Genomic DNA, 20,732 nt, shown 5'->3' with positions numbered 1-20,732 from the left:
TTTGAGAATAAAATGATGAAACATGCCATTTTTAGCCTTGGACAATATGCCAAAAAAATCAGATAGATCATAAATGACTTATCTACATTTAATAACATGCAAAAACTAAAAATTAGCCAAATCTAACACCCCTCATGTGCCACCCCTTGCTTGATTTTTACAGATACCAGTACTTAATTTGTTTAATTCCGTTAATTTAGATAAGTGATTTATTAAGGCATACGAACTGTAAGTTATTTTCATCCGAGATTTAAACTGTAAATTCTACTTTTATTTTTATTTGATTGCTTTATATAACATTTGCATAAACACTTAAAACAATTAAATGTTCTTTTCATACACATTGTAAGTTTTGCTTTTTGTGTTATTGAAGTTTCCAAACAAGGTGTTTTCTTTATATTTTTGCCGATATTGCGAATAGGACACTTGGTATACCTACTGGTCCGGATAGTACATTCAATGTTAATTAAATACTTTCAATTTTAATTCTACGTTTGTTGTTGATACTGCAACCAAATTTCTAAGAAAAGTATAACTTGCACAAGTATTGTGAGAGTTGAATATCACAACTGTTATCTAAAACGGCATACATATCAACGATGAAACAAATATGGATATAGAGACTAATGTAGAATTGAATTAAATAGTTTAGTCAAGACATTGTCAAATTTTCAGAGTAGAATTTTGTTAATACAAGTACTAATAATAACCAGGCCTTTGGAAACATTTTAAATGAAAAAAAATAGTTCACCCTTACACGACCATAAAATACAAAACATGAATAAAATCGAAATGTGTGGTATACATAAATCAAACAGCAACCAAGCACTGAAAAAAAAAGAAATCAATAAGTTTTTTCTCCAATATGGAGGCCAAGGGAAATGAATACGAGGGCAAATTGCCTCAACGGAAAGCTGTCTATTTTTAGAGTCCTCATATATATGTTTCCGTAAAACAATTTCCCATTAATTGGTCTCTATAACGTCCTTTCATACTTGAACTTTTGAAGGACATACTTGTACTAGGTACTTATATCTTTTTCAGTAGGTTTCTATTTTTACTTTTTCGTCAATCTCAATTGTTCATTCTAAGTTATTTTTTTCCATAAATCCAACACTTTCGTGGAAATTGAGTTATAAACTGCCCTTATAAACACGAGTTTTATGTGACTGCATCACGTTCTACTTAAAAGTTTGGAAGATCGTGTAGTGTATATACTTGAGTAAATATATATATGACAATAGTTTTATAAATAATTTTAAAAACGTGTAAAATTCGGAGTTTTGTATGACGGCCATTATCACTGAAATAGTATACATATTTTTGTAGGGCTAGCTGAAGTACTCCGCCGGGTGCGGCAGTTTCTCGCTCTATTGGAGACCCATTTGTAGCCTTCGGCTGTTGTCTGCTGTATGGTCAGGTTCTTGTCTCTTTGACAAATTCTCCATTTCTATTCTCAATGTTACGTTGGGTTGGTCCATATCCATACGTATGCCAACATTTAATGAAGTGAACTTACGAATACTAGAATAATGCATATACTGGACAATGAAAACACTGCGGAAACTCGTTAAAAGGATTTTTCAAAGTATATATGAGATAGCATGAGAAATGTTTATTTTCTTTTATCCATTAATATGAGTTGACAAATTTGAAAATCTTCGAAATCAGTTTCAGCTCACTCGTTCAAGTAAAGAGATCGAAATTTCAAGACAATGTAAAGGTCAAAAGTGTTTTACCTTATTCTAAATCTTCTATTATTTAATACAATAACACAGTTGTGATAAAAAAAAAGATCTACAAAACATTTTTCTTGGCTAAATTTAACCTGGTTTGTTTATTTAATACAGAAATGTCTGTAATTTTGGGCTAATGAAATATACATTCAGAGACAAATATCTGAAAATCATTTGACTATATAGTTACAAGTTCACTTAATTTTAAAATAAAAGACAAAACATGAATAAAATGGAAATGCATAAATCAAACAGCAACGAAGCAGTGAAAAAAAGAAATCAATAAGTTTTCCCTCCAATATGGAGGCCAATAGAAATGAATACCAGGGCAAATTGCCTCAACGGAAAGCTGTCAATTTTTAGAGTCCTCATATATATGTTTCCATAAGATTTCATCTATTAGTCTAAGAAATGAAAAAAAAAACGCACTATTTTTTAATTAATTTTTCAGACAAAAATAGGTCTTTTTACCTTTGAAACCAATGAAAAATGCAATGCTTTTGAGGTATATATGAAAAAATGGAAAAAAAATGTAGATTTTTTTCAAATGTTGAGAAGATGCTGAAAATCTGTCATAAATTGTTGATAACCAAGCAACAGTGCAACTTTGATTTATATTTTCTTTACACATTTTTAGAAACCATGATAGATATTTAATAATAAGCAATACATAATTATACCTACAAAGATTGTGTCTTTTGAGAATAAAGTGATGAAACATGCTATTTTAGCCTTGAATTCTTTCATTTTTACCACTGTAACTAAGCACATGGATCCTACCATCTCAACCAGATGGACAATATGCCAAAAACAGATAAATCATAAATGACTTATCTAATAACATGCAAAAACTAAAAATGAGCCAAATCTTACACCCCTCATGTGCCACCCCCTGCTTGATTTTTTTACAGATACCAGTACTTAATTTGTTTAATTCCATTAATTTAGATAAGTGATTTATTAAGGCATACGAACTGTAAGTTATTTTCATCCGAGATTTGAACTGTATATTCTACTTTTGTTTTTATTTGATTGCTTTATATAACATTTGCATAAACACTTAAAATGTTCTTTTCATACACATTGATAGTTTTGTTTTTTGTGATATTGAAGTTAACCAATAAGTTTCCAAACAAGTTGTTTTCTTTATATTTTCGCCTATATTGCGAATAAGACACTTGGTATACCTACTGGTCCGGCTAGTACATTTAATGTAAATTAAATTCTTTCAATTTTAATTTTATATTTGTTGTTTATACTGCAACCAAATTTCTAAGAAAAGTATAACTTGAACAAGTATTGTGAGAGTTGATTATCACAACTGTTTTCTAAAACGGCATACATATCAACGATGAAACAAATATGGATATAGATAGAGACTAATGTAGAATTGAATTAAATAGTTTAGTCAAGACAGGTTCAAATTTTCAGAGTAGAATTTTGTTAATACAAGTACTAATAATAACCAGGCCCTTTTAAACATTTTTAATGAAAAAAATTAGTTCACCCTTACACGACCATAAAATACAAAACATGAATAAAATCGAAATGTGTAGTATACATAAATCAAACAGAAACCAAGCACAGAAAAATAAGAAATCAATTGAACTTTTGAAGGACATACATTGTACTTGTACTAGGTACTTATATCTGTTTTCAGTAGGTTTCTATTTTGACTTTTTCGTCAATCTCAATTGTTCATTCTAAATTCTTTTTTCCATAAATCCAACACTTTCGTGGAAATTGAGTTATAAACTGCCCTTATATACACGAATTTTATCTGATTGCCATCACTTTCTACTTAAAAGTTTGGAAGATCGTGTAGTTTATATACTTAGTCTAAATATATATATATATAATAATTTTATAAACGTGTATAATTCGGAGTTTAGTATGACGTCCGTTATCACTGGAATAGTATACATATTTTTGTAGGGCTAGCTGAAGGACTCCTCCGGGTGCGGGAGTTTCTCGCTCTATTGGAGACCCATTGGTGACCATCGGCTGTTGTCTGCTGTATGGTCAGGTTGTTGTCTCTTTGACAAATTCCCCATTTCTTTTCTCAATTTTACGTTGGGTTGGTCCATATCCATACGTATACCAACATTTAATGATGTGAACTTACGAATACTAGACTAATGCATATACTGGACAATGAAAACACTGCGGAAACTCGTTAAAAGGATTTGTCAAAGTATATATGAGATGGCATGAGAAATGTTTATTTTCTTTTATCCATTAATATGAGTTGACAAATTTGAAAATCTTCGAAATCAGTTTCAGCTCACTTGTTCAAGTAAAGAGATCGAAATTTTAAGACAATGTTAAGGTCAAAAGTGTTTTACCTTATTCTAAATCTTCTATTATTTAATACAATAACACAGTTGTTATAAAAAAAAAGATCTACAAAACATATTTCTTGGCTAAATTTAACCTGTTTTGTTTATTTAATACAGAAATGTCTGTAATTTCGGGCTAATGAAATATACATTCAGAGACAAATATCTAAAAATCAATTGACTATATAGTTACAAGTTCACTTAATTTTAAAATAAAAGACAAAACATGAATAAAATGGAAATGCATAAATCAAACAGCAACGAAGCAGTGAAAAAAAGAAATCAATAAGTTTTCCCTCCAATATGGAGGCCAATAGAAATGAATACCAGGGCAAATTGCCTCAACGGAAAGCTGTCAATTTTTAGAGTCCTCATATATATGTTTCCATAAGACAATTTCCTTTTAATTAGTCTCTATAACGTCCTTTTATACTTGAACTTTTGAAGGACATAAGTACTTATATCTGTTATCAGAAGGTTTCTATTTTTACTTTTTCGTCAATCTCAATTGTTCATTCTAAATTCCTTTTTTCTCTATATCCAACACTTTCGTGGAAATTGAATTATACACTGCCCTTATAAACACGAATTTCTTCTGATTGCCATCACTTTCTTCTTGAAAGTTTGGAAGATCGTGTAGTTTATATACCTAGTCTAAATATATATATATCTTATATATCAGTGCCTATATATATGACAATAGTTTTATTAGAAGGTATGTTTATTTAATATGTTTAAGATTAATTAAGGTGGTACCCAACACTTTAACTAAAATTAATTTGGCTCGTTTAATTTTCTTAAAATTTTGACAAAGTATTTACTTTGACCCTTTTACAAAAATATAAAAAATTCAAAAAATTTGAACCAACCGTTTAATCAGAAAAATTACACTGGTTATATAGCAGTTTGACAAACACTTATTTTGATCATTGAGAAGCTTAGTATTCCCATATGAACACAACGTCATTAAAACGTTCTGCTGATTTTACAGAGTTATCTCCCTGTAGTGTTAGGTACCACCTTAAGTATTCATTGATTGTTAGCTGCTTTAAATCAGCTCAAACATTTAAGAAATGCTTTGATCTGGGTAAAATGATATATTGGATCTTCTTTGGTAAGTATTAACAAATGTAGAAATAACTTTCATGTAATCCAAGCTTATTCATATTTGTGGATTGATCCTAACATGACTGTGCTCAATGATAAATTATCTCAGTGATAAACTGAGTGATTTTATTTGGATGCAAACATATTTTTTTTGCGCCTGACCCAAGTCAGGAGTCTCTGATCTTTGTTAGTCTTGTATGATTTTTAATTTTAGTTTCTTGTGAATAATTCGGAGTTTAGTATGACGTTCATTATCACTGAACTAGTATACATATTTTTTTAAGGACCAGCTTAAGGACTCCTCCGGGTACGACGGTTTCTCGCTACATTGAAGACCCATTGGTGGCCTTCAACTGTTGTCTGCTCTATGGTCGGGTTGTTGTCTCTTTGGCAAATTTCTATTTCTATTCTCAATTTTACGTTGGGTTGGTCCATATACATATATATACCAACATTTCATAAAGTGAACTTACGAATACAAGACTAATGCATTTACTGGGCGACTGCGGAAACGCGTGAAAGTATATACGAGATGGCACGAGAAATGTTTTTTTTTATGCATTAATATGAATTGAAAAATCAGAAAATCATCGAAATCCAGGTTTCAGCTCACTCATTTAAGTGAAGACATCGAAATTTCAAGACAAGTTAAAGGTCAAAAGTGTTTTACCTTTTTTCCTAATATTCTATTATTTATACAAAAACACAGTTAAAAAAAATCTACAGAGGATATTTCTTGTCTAAATTTAACATTTTTTTTATGTAATACGTCTGTACTTTGTGGTCAAGGAAATATACATTTAGAGACAAATATCTGAATATCTGCACGAAAAAAAGTACATTTAATTTTAAATAAATTTGTATTAAACTTATTATTTCTCGGCAATGGAATGTCATTAATTTTAAAGTATTTCATAATAACCATAAACAGCTATTCCCATTTTCTAGTTTCACATTAAATGTTCATCGGAATCGGACCAAAATTAGTCATGTTTGTTACTGACATTTAAAAAAAAATTGAAATAATAGGGGAGTTATAGATAGGTGAAACTCTTCCGACCTTTGACTGTGTGTTTTTAATGAAAATATATAACATATATAGGTTAAGTGAAAGCAACTTGAGTAATCACGTAATAATGTTCAAAAATATTGAGTGCCATTATACCCCAGGGACCACAAAAAAAAATGGATTGAGGTCTTGTGCTCCGGGAAATTATCTTCTTAATAACTTGAGTTATTTCATGCATACATTGTATGCATGGTTCAATATGTATTTAACATAGTGTAATTTGAATAGGACGGCACGATTACAAGTCATTTCTTTTCAGCATAATAATAACCAATAAGTGATGGTTTGATAATAAATTAATAACTTAAATGGTTATAGGAACTTCCAAGACATTTTACTCAGAACATACAAGGAAAAAGGCACCCAGAAGTGTCAATATTTCCCGCTTCCTTAATAAACCTCTTCCCTTCAAAATATTTTTTTTTAACAAAGGCAAAAGATGTAGTCCTTGATTTTTTTTTAAATTTTCAAAATGGAAGATTTATTTTAATGAATACTAACATTTCTAGGAATTTTGAGAGGTGGAGAGCTGCAAACCAACGGTCTAATATTAAGGGTCAATATCTAAATATTGATAAATATTATGAATTAGATTAATAAAATAAAATATCTCATTACCCGGTGTGTCTAAAATAGTTTCCTTCATTCACCTACTCTTCAATGGAAATTAAAAATAAAATATATGAAAAGTAATCAATATTACACAACAATATAAGAGGGTTTGATAGGAATCTTTCATCTCTGTAATCTTAACATTTTTAACCTTTTTTCTCTATTCTTTATATGTTTGGTCCATTTACTCTATTCTGTTAGCCCTTATAATACTGTCTAGCTTTTATTTTTTGTTAATATTTAACAACAATTAAATGAAATGTACTCTGGTGAATACTTGTCTAATTACTAACTTTAAGTTTAATATTATATTTTCATATTTAAAATGAATGAATTAACATATTTTCGATATATATATAAAGTCTATTTGACTTCTATAAATCTTCAAAAAAAATTGTTAACAGCACATGTCAAAATTTTTTGTTTCGAGTTGAAGGCTGTTACACCATTTTTTTAATTACTCCATCAATAATTTTGAAAAAAATACCATAGAAGTAACATGGAGACCCAATGGGTTAGTTTTAAGATTATGGGCCCAACATTATGATACTCATTGTGAGAGTTCGTATATATCATACATTAACAAGCATCAAGAATAAAAAATGTTTGTTCGTAAAAAAAATAATTTTCCTGTTTTAGAAAAGAAAACTTTTCAAAGTCATACTTCTGTCATAATAAATTTCATCACTACATTTTTTTCTACTTAATGACAAATAGTACTTAAAAAGATAATTTCCTGTACTTAGAGCCTCTTATATCTCAATTAATATATAAATATCTTATAAATATTTCCTAATTTCTAATAATTTTAAATACTGAGTTGTATGAAAATAACCAATTTTATTACATATACAAATATAAATCATATTAAACAAGTAAACGTTGTTTAAAATTATTTTACAATCAAATTATCATCACTAAATCTTTAATTGGTGAGTTATTTACTATACTAGGTTTACTAGAAACACTCCTTAAATACTTGGCTGTCGATCAAGAAAGTACATTCACTTAAAAAAGAAAACTGTCAGCACCCATGATAGATTAATGGTAAACTTTTAAAGCTATGCCATCTCTAAAATATACGATAGTTCAGTTAATACAATGAAAAGGGCCAAAATGGGAAAAAAGTATAAGCGAAAACACGTTGGTTTGCAGGAATTTCATGATATTTAAATAAAAACAGTTTTAACCCTATGATATGCTGATAATACATGTACTCAAAATAAAATGGGTCCATGTTAATAATGTTAGAGTGAAAATATATTAATAATTTGTTTTAAACTGTATGATGTTATATCAATGTCTGAATTTCAAGTGACCAGACCTAGATTTAAGGTTTGGGCGAGGGATGTTATGTAGCTATGTTTAGTATTTCTGATTTCAGGAAAGCTTGAACGTAAGTTAGCCTGTTTTGTGTTATTCTATGGGACTGTATAATGTTTATGGTTGTCGACAGCTAATAGTTAGCGATGTCTGCCATTCAGGTTTTTTGTCAATGGCAGTATCAATACAATGTTATGTAAAAGCTTGACTTCAATCGTAATTTGACAATTAAAGAAATGAGGTACACAACACAAGGCGGAGAAGCGGGAGTACCCTTTGATTGAAAACAACATATACAAGTAAATTGAAAAAAAGTATCGTCGCTACACTGTGTCCTTTTGTTATGTCACCATTCCGACCAATTAAAATAATTATAAACTTGTCATTCGAACACACGTGTAAGCATTCACCTTCTGTCTATTAACTTTCCTTGACTGTCAATGGTCCTGTAGATAGTACATTGGTATTGATTTTTCTGTTTTCTATTAAACTACAAATTCGTTTTAAATCAACGATTGTGCATCCCTTGAGCATACTTATGATTCCTTGTATGGGTTTGGCTATTTTTTTTAATAATCTCCTCAACGTTGTTATTAAGGTTTTGATTTTTTTTTGTTACATTTAAGTCCTCAAGTTACTGTTCAATTTTTTTAAATCCAATTCATACATTCAGTTTAAGATATGTAGATATGTTTAATATAATTCGTCTCCTATCTTATGTCTTCTTTTGTAGACCCTGTATCAATCATTTAAAAATCAAATCGAAAGCCAATAAAATGTTCCTGAACATACGGAAGGTATGTGTTCCAAAATGTTCTCAATACACTGTTTTGCTATGTAAATGCCTGTACCAAGTCAGGAATATGGTAGTTGTTTTTCACTTGATCCGTTGTTTAGTAGCGTTTGAAGTTGTCAGTTTTTATGGACTTGTCCTTTTTTAATTTGCCTTGAAGTTTTGTATTTTTGTTATCATTTTTTGCAAGAATGATGCTCTTGAAAGTAAAATTGTTGTTCATTTTATGCACATGTGACAACCATTATGTTGCTGACGTTTTGACCTTTAAATAATATATCTTTTTAAACACTATGATGTGCGCAATGATCTATAATGTAACGTTAAGTGTTATTTCATATATTCCTGTGAACATAATCGTCATAATACTAACAGAAAAGGAACTTTATTTGTTTATATCTGGATTTTTTTCTTGAACATGAAATGACGTCAAACTTAGTTCTATGACAATGAAGTTCACTACTTGTCATTTCTTAAAATCCAAATTAACCCAATCGTATGGTATTCACCTGTTTTATTCATTATACGCTTGCCTAATAATTTAACGAAAAGTTTAAGTAATTAACCTCTGATGAATTGTATTTGAACCTTTACATAGATTATAAATATGTGATATGATATTTGTTTTAATTTAAAAAAATACACTCACCATGAATTTAAGTTTGTTCAATTTGGACAAAGCAATTTACAAACCTTGTCATGCGAAGTTTCATCATTATTTGTATGCTCAATTACTATTTTTTTCCTTTAGTCTGGTTTTCTAATTCCCTAACTAGTAATTTTAGAGTTCGTTACAGATTGCTTTACAAGGGAAACTACTTTTAGCTCTTGCCCTTCTAGATTATGCTAATTGTTTTGTTAAACAAATTAAAAGATACAAATGGGATAAAATCAAAAACATCAGTCGACAAAAAAACATACAAAATTATAAAAGCTCATATTGAAATTACTCGTTCAACACGAACATCTTTTTGCATGTCAATAATTTCTAACTATATCAAGAATAGTGTTTATATGTTTCAGATAATGGACAACGGTTTTATTTTTTACTTCCTTGTACTTTTTGGCCAAATCATGTCAGATGATAGATGCAGTTTTACAATAACCAACAGTACTAAGAAGATCTCTGACTTCCGGAAATTAATAAATTCTGGAATAAAAATGGTTTATGTCGACATTCTTGTTTTAAGTGACGAATTGTACACCAATAACAGCAAATACGATATAAAACAGGAGAGCAGTTTATTCAAATGGGTTTGGACAAAGAATGAAATATCATTTTTATTATCATATCCTGAAGATATTCATGTCATGTCTTTCAACCTTCTTAAAGGAGTCTACATTGATGATTTTGCAATCAATATTGTCATTTCTCCCCCAGATTGTGAATTTGAGTACAAAAATGATACAGAATCGCTTTTCTATCTTATCCACGATTCATTAGTTAAAAATGAATCCGATTCGCTGATTTGCCATCGTTATTTTGATAACCAGCAGTGGAAAGTGACGCTTTTCAATTTAACATCATATTGGGTAGGTTATGGAATGGAATGTTTTAACCAGTCGTGTAGAAAAAAATATTCCAAGTGCGAGACATTTATCGAAAAGTCATTCATAAATTATTTGATTGTAATATTTCTAATTGGCATTTTTCTTTATTCACCGATATTGTTTTATTTTTTTCCAGAAAAGGTTCAGGTCAACAATATCGAACGCCGTTTCAATCATTACAACTCATTTGACACACCCTACAGTCTTTCTAGACTTCTGTTAGAATTGAATAAACAACCATATAAATTCCCAAAGTATATCTTTTATATTTCTTCTCTGTTCTCGCAGGAAAATCAAGTTATAACAATTTTGGTAATACTATCCGCAATTATTAATGTTTCACACAAATATTTGAACACAATATTCATCAAAGACATTGACATGTTTTACAAATATCAACATCTGTACTTAGATGATACCAATCCTATGGAGTCTGAAAATGATTCAAAGGGTTGGTATATTTTATCTTTATTACTCAAGTTTTCTTACTTTGGAATGTCTGCAGTTTTTATTAGTTTTCAAATCCTTGAAATAAAAAAAATGAAAAACATTTATTTCATATTCTTTTTTTGGACTAAAAACAAAGTAAAATACGTTGACATCGAAAAATTAATTGACTGCGATGCAAATATCGCATACGACCCACATGGATATAAAGTATTTGTTCTTGCTATACTTAACCGAGTGACTTTGCTTTTTTCAAGTAAATTTTATCTTTCCTTGTTTAAACCAATTTGCACAAAACTTGAGGGTAGTAAAGTTTCACGTCTCTTGAAATTAGTCAGTCTTTTATCATTGACTTTATTAAATTTCATATTAAATATAACAATGTGTGCATTCCCGATACTATATTTTGCCCTTGCGCCACTGCTTTTTATATGTTTCGATACTAAAAAAGAAAATTCAAAGAAAATTCAAGCATTAGTGTTGGGTATTTTAGTCGTTCTGTCATTTGTAATTGTATTTAGATATGTTTTTATACCAGCATATTCGGTTTTAATTCGATATGTGTTCTATAATATTTTTATTATTTTTCCTATCTATGAATTATCCTTTAAATTTTGGACAATTGTTATAACAATGTTTTCTTACCTTAGAATTTTCTATAAAGATTTTTATGCACCATACAATGAACTGTTATCACAATGCATTTCATATTCAAAGGAAGACAACAACAGTATGAAAATTGTCCCGATTAGAACATATTGTAAAATTGCTAATCGTATTTTCCCTATTCGTATTCAAATTGCGTTTTTGATAGGCAAACTGTTGTTTCTGACTTTCATAATTACTGTAATTGTGCAAATCATGAATTATAAGGTTGGTAATGAAAGCTTTATTAACCAATACTTACCCCTTATTTTGTTCACTGTAACACCTGCATTTGCAATGAAATTAAACAGTAGTGATCCAAAAGAAGATGTTGAAAAATATACGGTTTTGATAAAAGATATGATGTCAAGCATCGACGAAACAAATGAGACAGACAATATTTCCACGCCTGAACTCAACTTGTTCAGGCGCATAGGGGATTTATGGAAAAAACATAAATGTAAAAGTATAGCTTATGTTTTAGTTGCTCTCTTAATACTGTTTGTGTCATGTTATGCAATTGTTTTAGTAGTTTTCGTTTCAATTATCAAAAATTGTTTTCGTTGTAAATGCGAATTTAACAACACAGATCTAGAAGATAAAGCATTGGAATCTGGTGTTTATACTTTTTATGATTCGACCATTAACGACATAGATTCAAGCACCAACGACAACGATTCGAGCAGCAGCAACAATCATTCAAACCACAATGAAAAACATAATAATATAGAAATGGTACAAATTCACAGCGTTTAAAACCATTTATATATTGTTATATACAAAATATTTTCTATAAATCCTTACTTTGTACATATTATATTTTGGAATGTTTCCTCATCTTGCCATTTACTATAAATATGCTTATTATTTGATTGATACTTATCAATATTATTGACCTTTTTATCATGTTAACTGACCTATCATTTGTATTATTTTATCTGAGTAATGTTTAGCATGATTGAAAAATTGAGATTGGAATTCGTAACTGTTTAAATGTATTGTATATACCATTTATTTTAACACATATTTAGACATTTCGCATGTTTTGATGATATTTAGATTAAAATATATCTTTTGATTTGTTTTTGAACTTATTATATGCTGACAATCACCATTTACTTATTTCAATTAATTTTAACGTTTGTCACCTTCAGTTTTAATCATCTGGCATAAACTTTTTTGTTGACATCATTTTCAAATTCAAAATTTACTATTTACTATATCTTTTTTGTTGGCGTCCATGTAATATAAAACAGAAGATGTGGTATGATTGCCAATGAGACAACTATCCACAAAAGACCAAAATGACACAGAAATGAACAACTAAAGGTCACTGTACGACCTTCAACAATGAGCAAAGCCCATACCGCATAAAGTCAGCTATAAAAGGCCCCAATAAGAATAGTTTGTATGTTCATTTGATTTTTTGAGTAAGTTGTGTTGTATGTCTGTGATGTATGTTTACACGGTTTGGCTGATGGTTCCCTATCATTGTCGCTTAAACTTATTATGGCTGCTGGAAAGATGTCTGTACCAAGTCAGGAATATAGCAGAATTGTTTTTTTGTTTGTTTGTTTTTTGCTATCTAATGCGGTAAATTCAGCTCTGTTCAACCCATCGTTTGCAGTCAAATAAGATATTCAATATTTGTAATAAGCTTTGGATTTGCAAATATTATGGCATGGAAATCACTGAAGAAACATTTATGGTCGAAATTCGTATCTAGAGAAGAAAACTGGTATCGTTAATGTTATTCAGTCTATATAAAAAGAAGATGTGGTATAATTGTCAATGAGACAACTCTCGACAAGAGACAACAAAGACACAGAAATTAACAACTAAATGTAACTGTACGGTCTTCCACAATGCGCAATACCCATAACACATAGTCAGCTATAAAATGCTCCGAAATGACAATGTAAAACAATTCAAAGGAGAAAATTAGAACATAAATTATTTATATAAAAAATCAAAAAAATCAAATTTGTAACACATACACAAACGACAACCACTGAATTACAGGCTCCTGACTTTGGACAGGCACATACTTACATAATTTGGCGGGAATATGGCAGACCTTTTTGTTTTAAATTCAATTCTGGAAATTCAGTTCTGTTCAACCAGTTCGATTGCAGTCAAATAAGATATTTTTAAAATTATTTGTTATAAGCTTTGACTTTTCAAACATTATGGCATCAAACATCACTAATGAGACAATAATTGTCGAAATTCGTATCTAGAGCAGAAAAAAAAGTGGTACTAATAATGTAATCAGTCTATATTCAGACTTTTCTGCAGTTGTTATTTACCTGTATACATCAACATCATACTGAATTGTGAAATTTACATAACAGAATGTTTTAGAACATGTTATATCAAATGTTGTAATCATAGTTATACAATTTCCTATAAAGGATCAGTTTAGATTTATCAAATAGAGAACATAAGTAATTGATTACCTATTGCATGTCCTCGTGGGTCAGCGCCTGTTCTATTGTCTGGTGTGTGATCGCTATACATAACATAGCAAATTTCTGTCTGAAATAAGACATAACACTCAAATAAGAGTATTTCTTGGCATATCAGTATCATGAAATGAAAGAACTTGTTAGACCAACGAAATTACTGGCCAGAATTTTATATCAATAAACAGATTAAAATTTTGAAATTTGATTTCGATAATTCAATCGAAACAAAATGAAAAAAGCATGTTTTAACAATTTATCAGTATTACTATATGCACACACGGGAATAGAAAACATAGATTCATGAATATCGATCTGACGATGAAAGATGAATAATTATTGAGCTGTTAAACACACTCTTTAAAACACTGAACATCTATTGTAAATCATCTGCAATATTGAATGCGAGATTTATAAAACGATTAAATTAATCCCTGGGAGTATCATCAGCTCAATCGTCAGTACTTCGGTACTTGCACATAGCTTTTTTTTTAAACTGTTGTATCCTTGAAATGGAATGTTACAGCGTATGTTTCATTTGACATTCAAATTAATGTCACTGTTCTAAATGTGTACTAATTCCGGGAAAAAGACGTCATACCAAACTCCTCAACATATAAATGAAATAAAATTAAAAAAAAAACAGCAAAAAGGCCAAAGGTATCTGACTTCGGATATGCGCAGAAATCGGCGGGTTAATGGATATAAATAAGAAGATGTTTATACAACTCGTCTAAACATCAACCCAACCATGTTAGATCTGTAAATTTGCTTTCGCAAATTTTTTGTTCTTCCCTCGCCGGGATTCAAACCCATGCTACTGATATATCGTGACACCAAATCGCCTGCACTGTAGTCGTCCCGCTAGACCACACGACCAACGGGACGGCTACAGTGCAGGGGATTTGGTGTCACGATATCTCAGTAGCATAGGTTCGAATCCAGGCGAGGGAAGAACAAAAAATTGCGAAAGCAGATTTAAAGATCTAACATTGTTGGGTTGATGTTTAGACGAGTTGTTTATACATAATGTACACAGCCATGTATCACCATCATAGCTGATGATCCGATGAACCAATCTGTTGTAGAGTTCTCACTGACTCAGACGTACTTATAATAAGATGTATATATGAGTATATATGAGTGTCCACGAGACCACTCTGTCCAAGTCACAATTTGTAAAATTTAACCATTATAGGTCAAAGTACGGTCTTCCCTTACGGAACCTCGACTCCCACCGACAAGCACGATATTAAGTGCCCCAAAACATGTTTAGTGAGGTCTCAACTCTCTTCCTATATGCTTTGAAACATACGACATAATGCAGAATCTGCCAACTAGCATCGAACATACCTTGTTATTGTAGATTTGGTCCAGTGTATCCAGAACTATAAGGCTTAAACGCCTTTTTAAAGGAATTTATTGGTGTATAAACTGCACCAAGACACTCTAATATATCAATAATGTCCTCTTCAGACTTTTATTTGTTAATGAGTCAATTAGTGGAGTTTATACACAATTAAATTCATTTAAAAAGGCGTGTAATCCTATAATAGCAGAATATGCAATAGAAAATAAATATATGCAGTCAGAAAGTGGAGAAAAAAAGGAGGACATAAAAGAAGATAACATGATTGCTTTGATATGCATGAGTTATTTCTCGTCACTTCCAATGCTTATCAATATTTTAAGTTTAATTCACATTATTTGGATGCAGCATTTCATAACAATGCTATTATCACCTATATTGTATTATTTGTCTATTGTTCATCAATTATCAAATAGATGGACCCTAGAAAAATAAATTGCTTCGAAATGTCATTAAAATTATCTAAAACATGATTTTGAATTTTGAATGTTATGTATTGTCTGGCCTCTTAAAAACATTTCTTGAAATCCAGACAAGGGTTTGCCTTTTAAGAAACATCAACATAGTTGGCATCAATAATTGTTAAGTTTGCTGCATAAGACATTTTGTTTTATGAAATGTTATATTTTGATAGAGTGTTCCTGAGAACAGTGAGAGTCCTCCACCACAACCAAATGATGTTACCCCAGGCCCTGATACAGCATCTGTAAATAATGTCAATGAAGAAATGTCTAGCACATCCACACTAGACAGTGAAAACAGAAGCCTAATCAGGAAGTGTATATGTCGCAGCAAATCTGAAACAACGAATTATGGGAAACTTTAAATATTATAACTAGTGGGTTTTGATTGATACAAACACTTGAGGGAATTCAATCCTTTTTATTCGTCTTTCATTTTCATGTTTTAATAGATGTTTGAAGACGATATTGATTATATTTTTAGCTCACCTGACCTGAAACAAAGACATTAAGAACAAATATTTTAAGATCCAAATGTCCATCAGATTAAGATCTATCCGCTCACAAATTTCCAGATGAATCCGACAATCCGTTGTTTGGTTGCTGCTCTAAAATTGGAAATTTTAAGGAAATTTTGCGGTTTTTGGTTATTATCGTGAATACTATTATAGACAGAGATGAACTGTTTACTTCAATAATGTTCAGCAAAAAGTAAGATCTACAAATAAGTCAAATAGTAAATTTTTTTAGAGGACCCCTTTAGGAATTATTGCCATTTATAGTCAATATTGAAAACCTTTTCGTAATTTTTGTAACTTGTACAAAGATCTTCTTTTCTAAAACTATGGGCCAACATTTAACCAAACTTTGCCACAATCATTACTAGGGTATCTTTTTTAAAAAAGTGTCTAATGACCCCACCTACCAACAAAGATGGCCGACATCAGTATATTCAGTAACAGGTGAGCGACACAGGCTCTTTAGAGCCTCTAGTTAAGTATACACAGAAAAATGTTCAACTAGTTAATTCCATGCTTTGTGTACCTGTATTTTAGCTGCAGACATTTCGAATTCTGCATATTTCTTTTAGCATTATCATCACATTTTTATTTTGCACAATTGACAAATATATTAAATATATAATAGCTATGGCTGTCTTTCACACGACTGGGTCAACGTCACCAAAATGACGTCACAGGTAAATTTCAAGATCTCAAGATTTTTTTGTCTATTTCGATATTATCAAGGTGGATAGGCTATAGCAGTGTGACCAGTATATCAGAATCTCAGTCCAGGTTGGTGGACTATTTGCAACCGCATTTAAATTCCACCATTGCATCATCACTTCAAATAAAATTAGTCGGTTAAACCATGTTATTGAAAACAATAGACTGAACAGGTTGTTAACACTTTCAACTATTAATAGGGTCAAGCAAAATTTTCGAAATGATAAGTTCATGTAAGCGTTAATTTTGTTACAGTTAGGAAATTTCAGTGATATTGATCCTAAAACGTTAAACCGGTCATGATCTAAGTTTTGAATTATGTTTGCAGTTTTTTTTTACATGCATTGTGACGTGTCATCGTATTCATTTTATATAAGAAAACTATATAAATTATATAAGAAAAGTATAGCATTCCTAAAGTTTTGATATTAAATAATCATCGCTATGATATAAGACAAATATCGCATTGATATAATATTTTAAAATATAGCAGTATATAAAACTTATAGGTGATTTTGGCTTAGTAAACAATTGAATTCATCCCAATTGCATTCCATTGAATATGCTACATGATATTTATAGAATGTGTACATCTACAAATGATAAATCGTGCATTTATGTTTCATTTATTCAACAATTCAATTTTCTCGTTTAAATACACCTTGGCTGTTATTACATAAAATAATTCATGGAAATCATACACCAGACGTTTCTGGTGTTAATAAAATTAACGGTACCAATTTTCCTGCACCAGATGCGCATTTCGACAATACATGTCTCTTCAGTGATGATCATGGCAACAATATTTGAAATCCAAAGCTTATATAAAAGATGAAGAGCTATAATCCAAAAGGTCCAAAAAGTATAGCCAAATCCGTGAAAGGAATCAGAGCTTTGCAGAGGGAGATACATTCCCATTTGTGTTAAATGTCACCCTGTTTTAAGAAAAGAGTCATTACTTTATGCCGTGAAATGTGCCTTTCTTCGTACAAATGCGAACATTCGTCTGAAATTTCCCACAATGCAATTCAATGATATAAGACATTTGCGCTCGTTGATATAAGAAAAGTTTTTATCGAATCGCCTCTTCCATAGACTGATAAAGTTGCTTTAAACTAAAATTTTAGAAATGAACTGGGTATTAGATAATCTTCACTTTTACATACGAATAGAACATAGAAAAAAAAGTAGAATTACAACTACAAAAGATAAGTCAATTAACAATATCCGATCTGCAATTGTTAATACAACATTATAACTAATTACACGAATGTTGGATAACAAATATCGTGACATGAAAACGAGAAATTAATATCTACGATTCCCATTTTTATAGAAAAAACTCTGTCTAATGAGATGGTGATTTCGATCTTTCAATTGAACATGAGGAATAGTATTGTAAAGCGTAGAAAAATCAAACATCTCCGAAAGGTGATAAATATGATCGTTAGTTCAAAGAACCTCATCAACCCATCAACTGGAACTAAAACTTAAAAAAACCCGACTGGATTCCATTGAGGAGATAGTGCATGAGATAAACGAAAGGAAGTTAAACATTTTGTCAGAATGGTAGAAACAAGCTGGTCTCTGAATAAACACAGCATTCATAAGTTAAACATGGGTGGACGATCGACCATGCTAAGTCCGTTTTCAAAGACAAAGAGCCTGTGACGGCTCTCCACGACAAGTATGTTGTGCCTGCGGACAAAGCTTTAAATAGTGTTATATTTGTATTTAAATCTTACTACAGCGAGTGTCTTTAAAAGAATTAGAAATAAATGAGCACTCAGATAACCCCACATAAAAAAAAGCATATATATAATTTAACAAGGATGAGATTTTAGCAGAAAGTACAAATATAAGAATGGGAATCGTAGATGTAAATGTCTTGTTTTGGATTGTAATAGTTCGAAATTTGTGAAAAACCATACTGAATCTACCAGATAATACTAAAGATAAAATCATCAAAATGCTAAACATTTTGATCGACAGTAAATTTGTTCAGATTGGAGAATTGAGGTACATATTTTACTTGATAAGACTCGTCAATTTTGATCGACAGTAAATTTGTTCAGATTGGAGAATTGAGGTACATATTTTACTTGATAAGACTCGTCAATTTTGATCGACAGTAAATTTGTTCAGATTGGAGAATTGATGTACATAGTTTACTTGATAAGACTCTACCTAATATTTACAGTATCTAATTAAACTAAACTGTACTCTACTTTGGTCTCGACTTTACTGAAAAAGTATAATTGAGTACTAGATAATCTTGGTATAGTCTGAATATGATCTCTACAAATGCTCATCCAGTCTCAAACAGTCTAGACGATTCTCTGCTCAGTCCTCACAGTTTCGTTGCAACATGTGAAATTATACCAACTTTTTTTATTGTATATATAACGGTGTGCTTGTGGTTTTACCACAGGGGTTGTAGATGCGTCAAGAGCAGTGGGGAGTTTACACTCTAACACTGCCGCTGGCTAACTCAATTGTGAGTGAACAGAAAGTCGAGTGTGTAAATCTTTCCTACCAGTACAAAGCTTCTACGTCATACACTATCCAAGACTTCAACAGTGCCTTCTCGCAACAGCACACGGTTGACTAGGTTATATTAGCTTAGGCATCATCTATAGAGGATCTCAGAGCAGCCAGGGCCCCCAGCGATGCAGTGTGTAAGCTCACCAGCGTGTTACTCATTCACCTTGCCCCAGCTATGGGTTAAATCACTGCCTTGTGATTGGAGTTTTAAAACAACGGCTATGCAATAAAGTCCAGACAGAAAATCTGGGTAGATGGAACTCGCCAGGAAAAGCAATCGTCTTAGGATGGAAACCCTACAGAAAAGCTGCCGGTCCTCAAGGCAAAGGGGGTTAAGCGTAGGTTTAATCAAACTGTTTTTGAAAAAAAATCTTAATTACAGAAACGACTACAATAGCCACTACTCGTCACAGACTGGACAAAAAATATGTTTTTAACTGAAAACAGCAGATACTCGAAGGCCGATGGAGCTGTTTTTAAACAAACTAACCACCAGAATAGGCACATGGAATGTAAGAACAATATACCAAAGTGGTAAATGTGCACAAGGAACAAAAGAGATGGATTTACACAGAATTGAAATTCTAGAACTAAGCGAAGTCAGATTGAACACATCAGGTATGACACGTTTGAATACAGGCCACACAATTATATATTCTAGAAACACCAAACAAGACAGCCTTGCTGGAGTGGAAGCCCATCTCACCAATAATTTTCACAGCCCGCTTTAACTCATGTTTATACACCTTGATACAAGTATATGCCCCTACCAATGGTACAGACTACTGTAAAAAAGGAAGACTTCTATCACTCATTACAAACAACCATGATAGACAAAGTGCCAAAAAGAGACCTATTGGTACTTATGGGTGACCTAAATTCTAAGATTGGATCAGACAGAAAGGGATGGGAGAACAAAAGTTCCTAATGGGATAGGAAAAAAGAATGAAAACGTCGAACTTCTTGCAGACTTCTGTGCTACCAGCAACCTAAGGTATAAGAGGTACACTCTTCAAACACAAAAGATGTTATAAGATAACCTGGG

General features: G+C 31.1%; 2 protein-coding genes across 3 annotated transcripts in view; one reads left to right on the top strand and one right to left on the bottom strand.

Annotated features, from left to right (window-relative positions):
* Positions 1–16,293, top strand: part of LOC139496072 (signal peptide peptidase-like 2A) — a 72,876-nt gene extending 56,583 nt beyond the window's left edge. For both annotated transcript variants that reach the window (XM_071284511.1, XM_071284510.1), the window contains one exon: positions 16,091–16,293. In XM_071284511.1, coding sequence (XP_071140612.1) covers positions 16,091–16,282 — 192 coding nt within the window. In that variant the 3' untranslated portion in view covers positions 16,283–16,293. The remainder of the gene's footprint in view (positions 1–16,090) is intronic.
* LOC139496073 (plancitoxin-1-like) overlaps positions 1–20,732 on the bottom strand; it is a 68,309-nt gene that overhangs the window by 6,363 nt on the left and 41,214 nt on the right. The gene's annotated exons all lie outside the window — the stretch shown is intronic.

This window comes from Mytilus edulis, chromosome 11 (assembly GCF_963676685.1).
Source record: "Mytilus edulis chromosome 11, xbMytEdul2.2, whole genome shotgun sequence".
Lineage (NCBI taxonomy): Eukaryota > Metazoa > Mollusca > Bivalvia > Mytilida > Mytilidae > Mytilus > Mytilus edulis.
The sequence above is the reverse complement of the archived record's forward strand: the minus strand, read 5'-3'. Positions and strand labels throughout refer to the sequence as shown.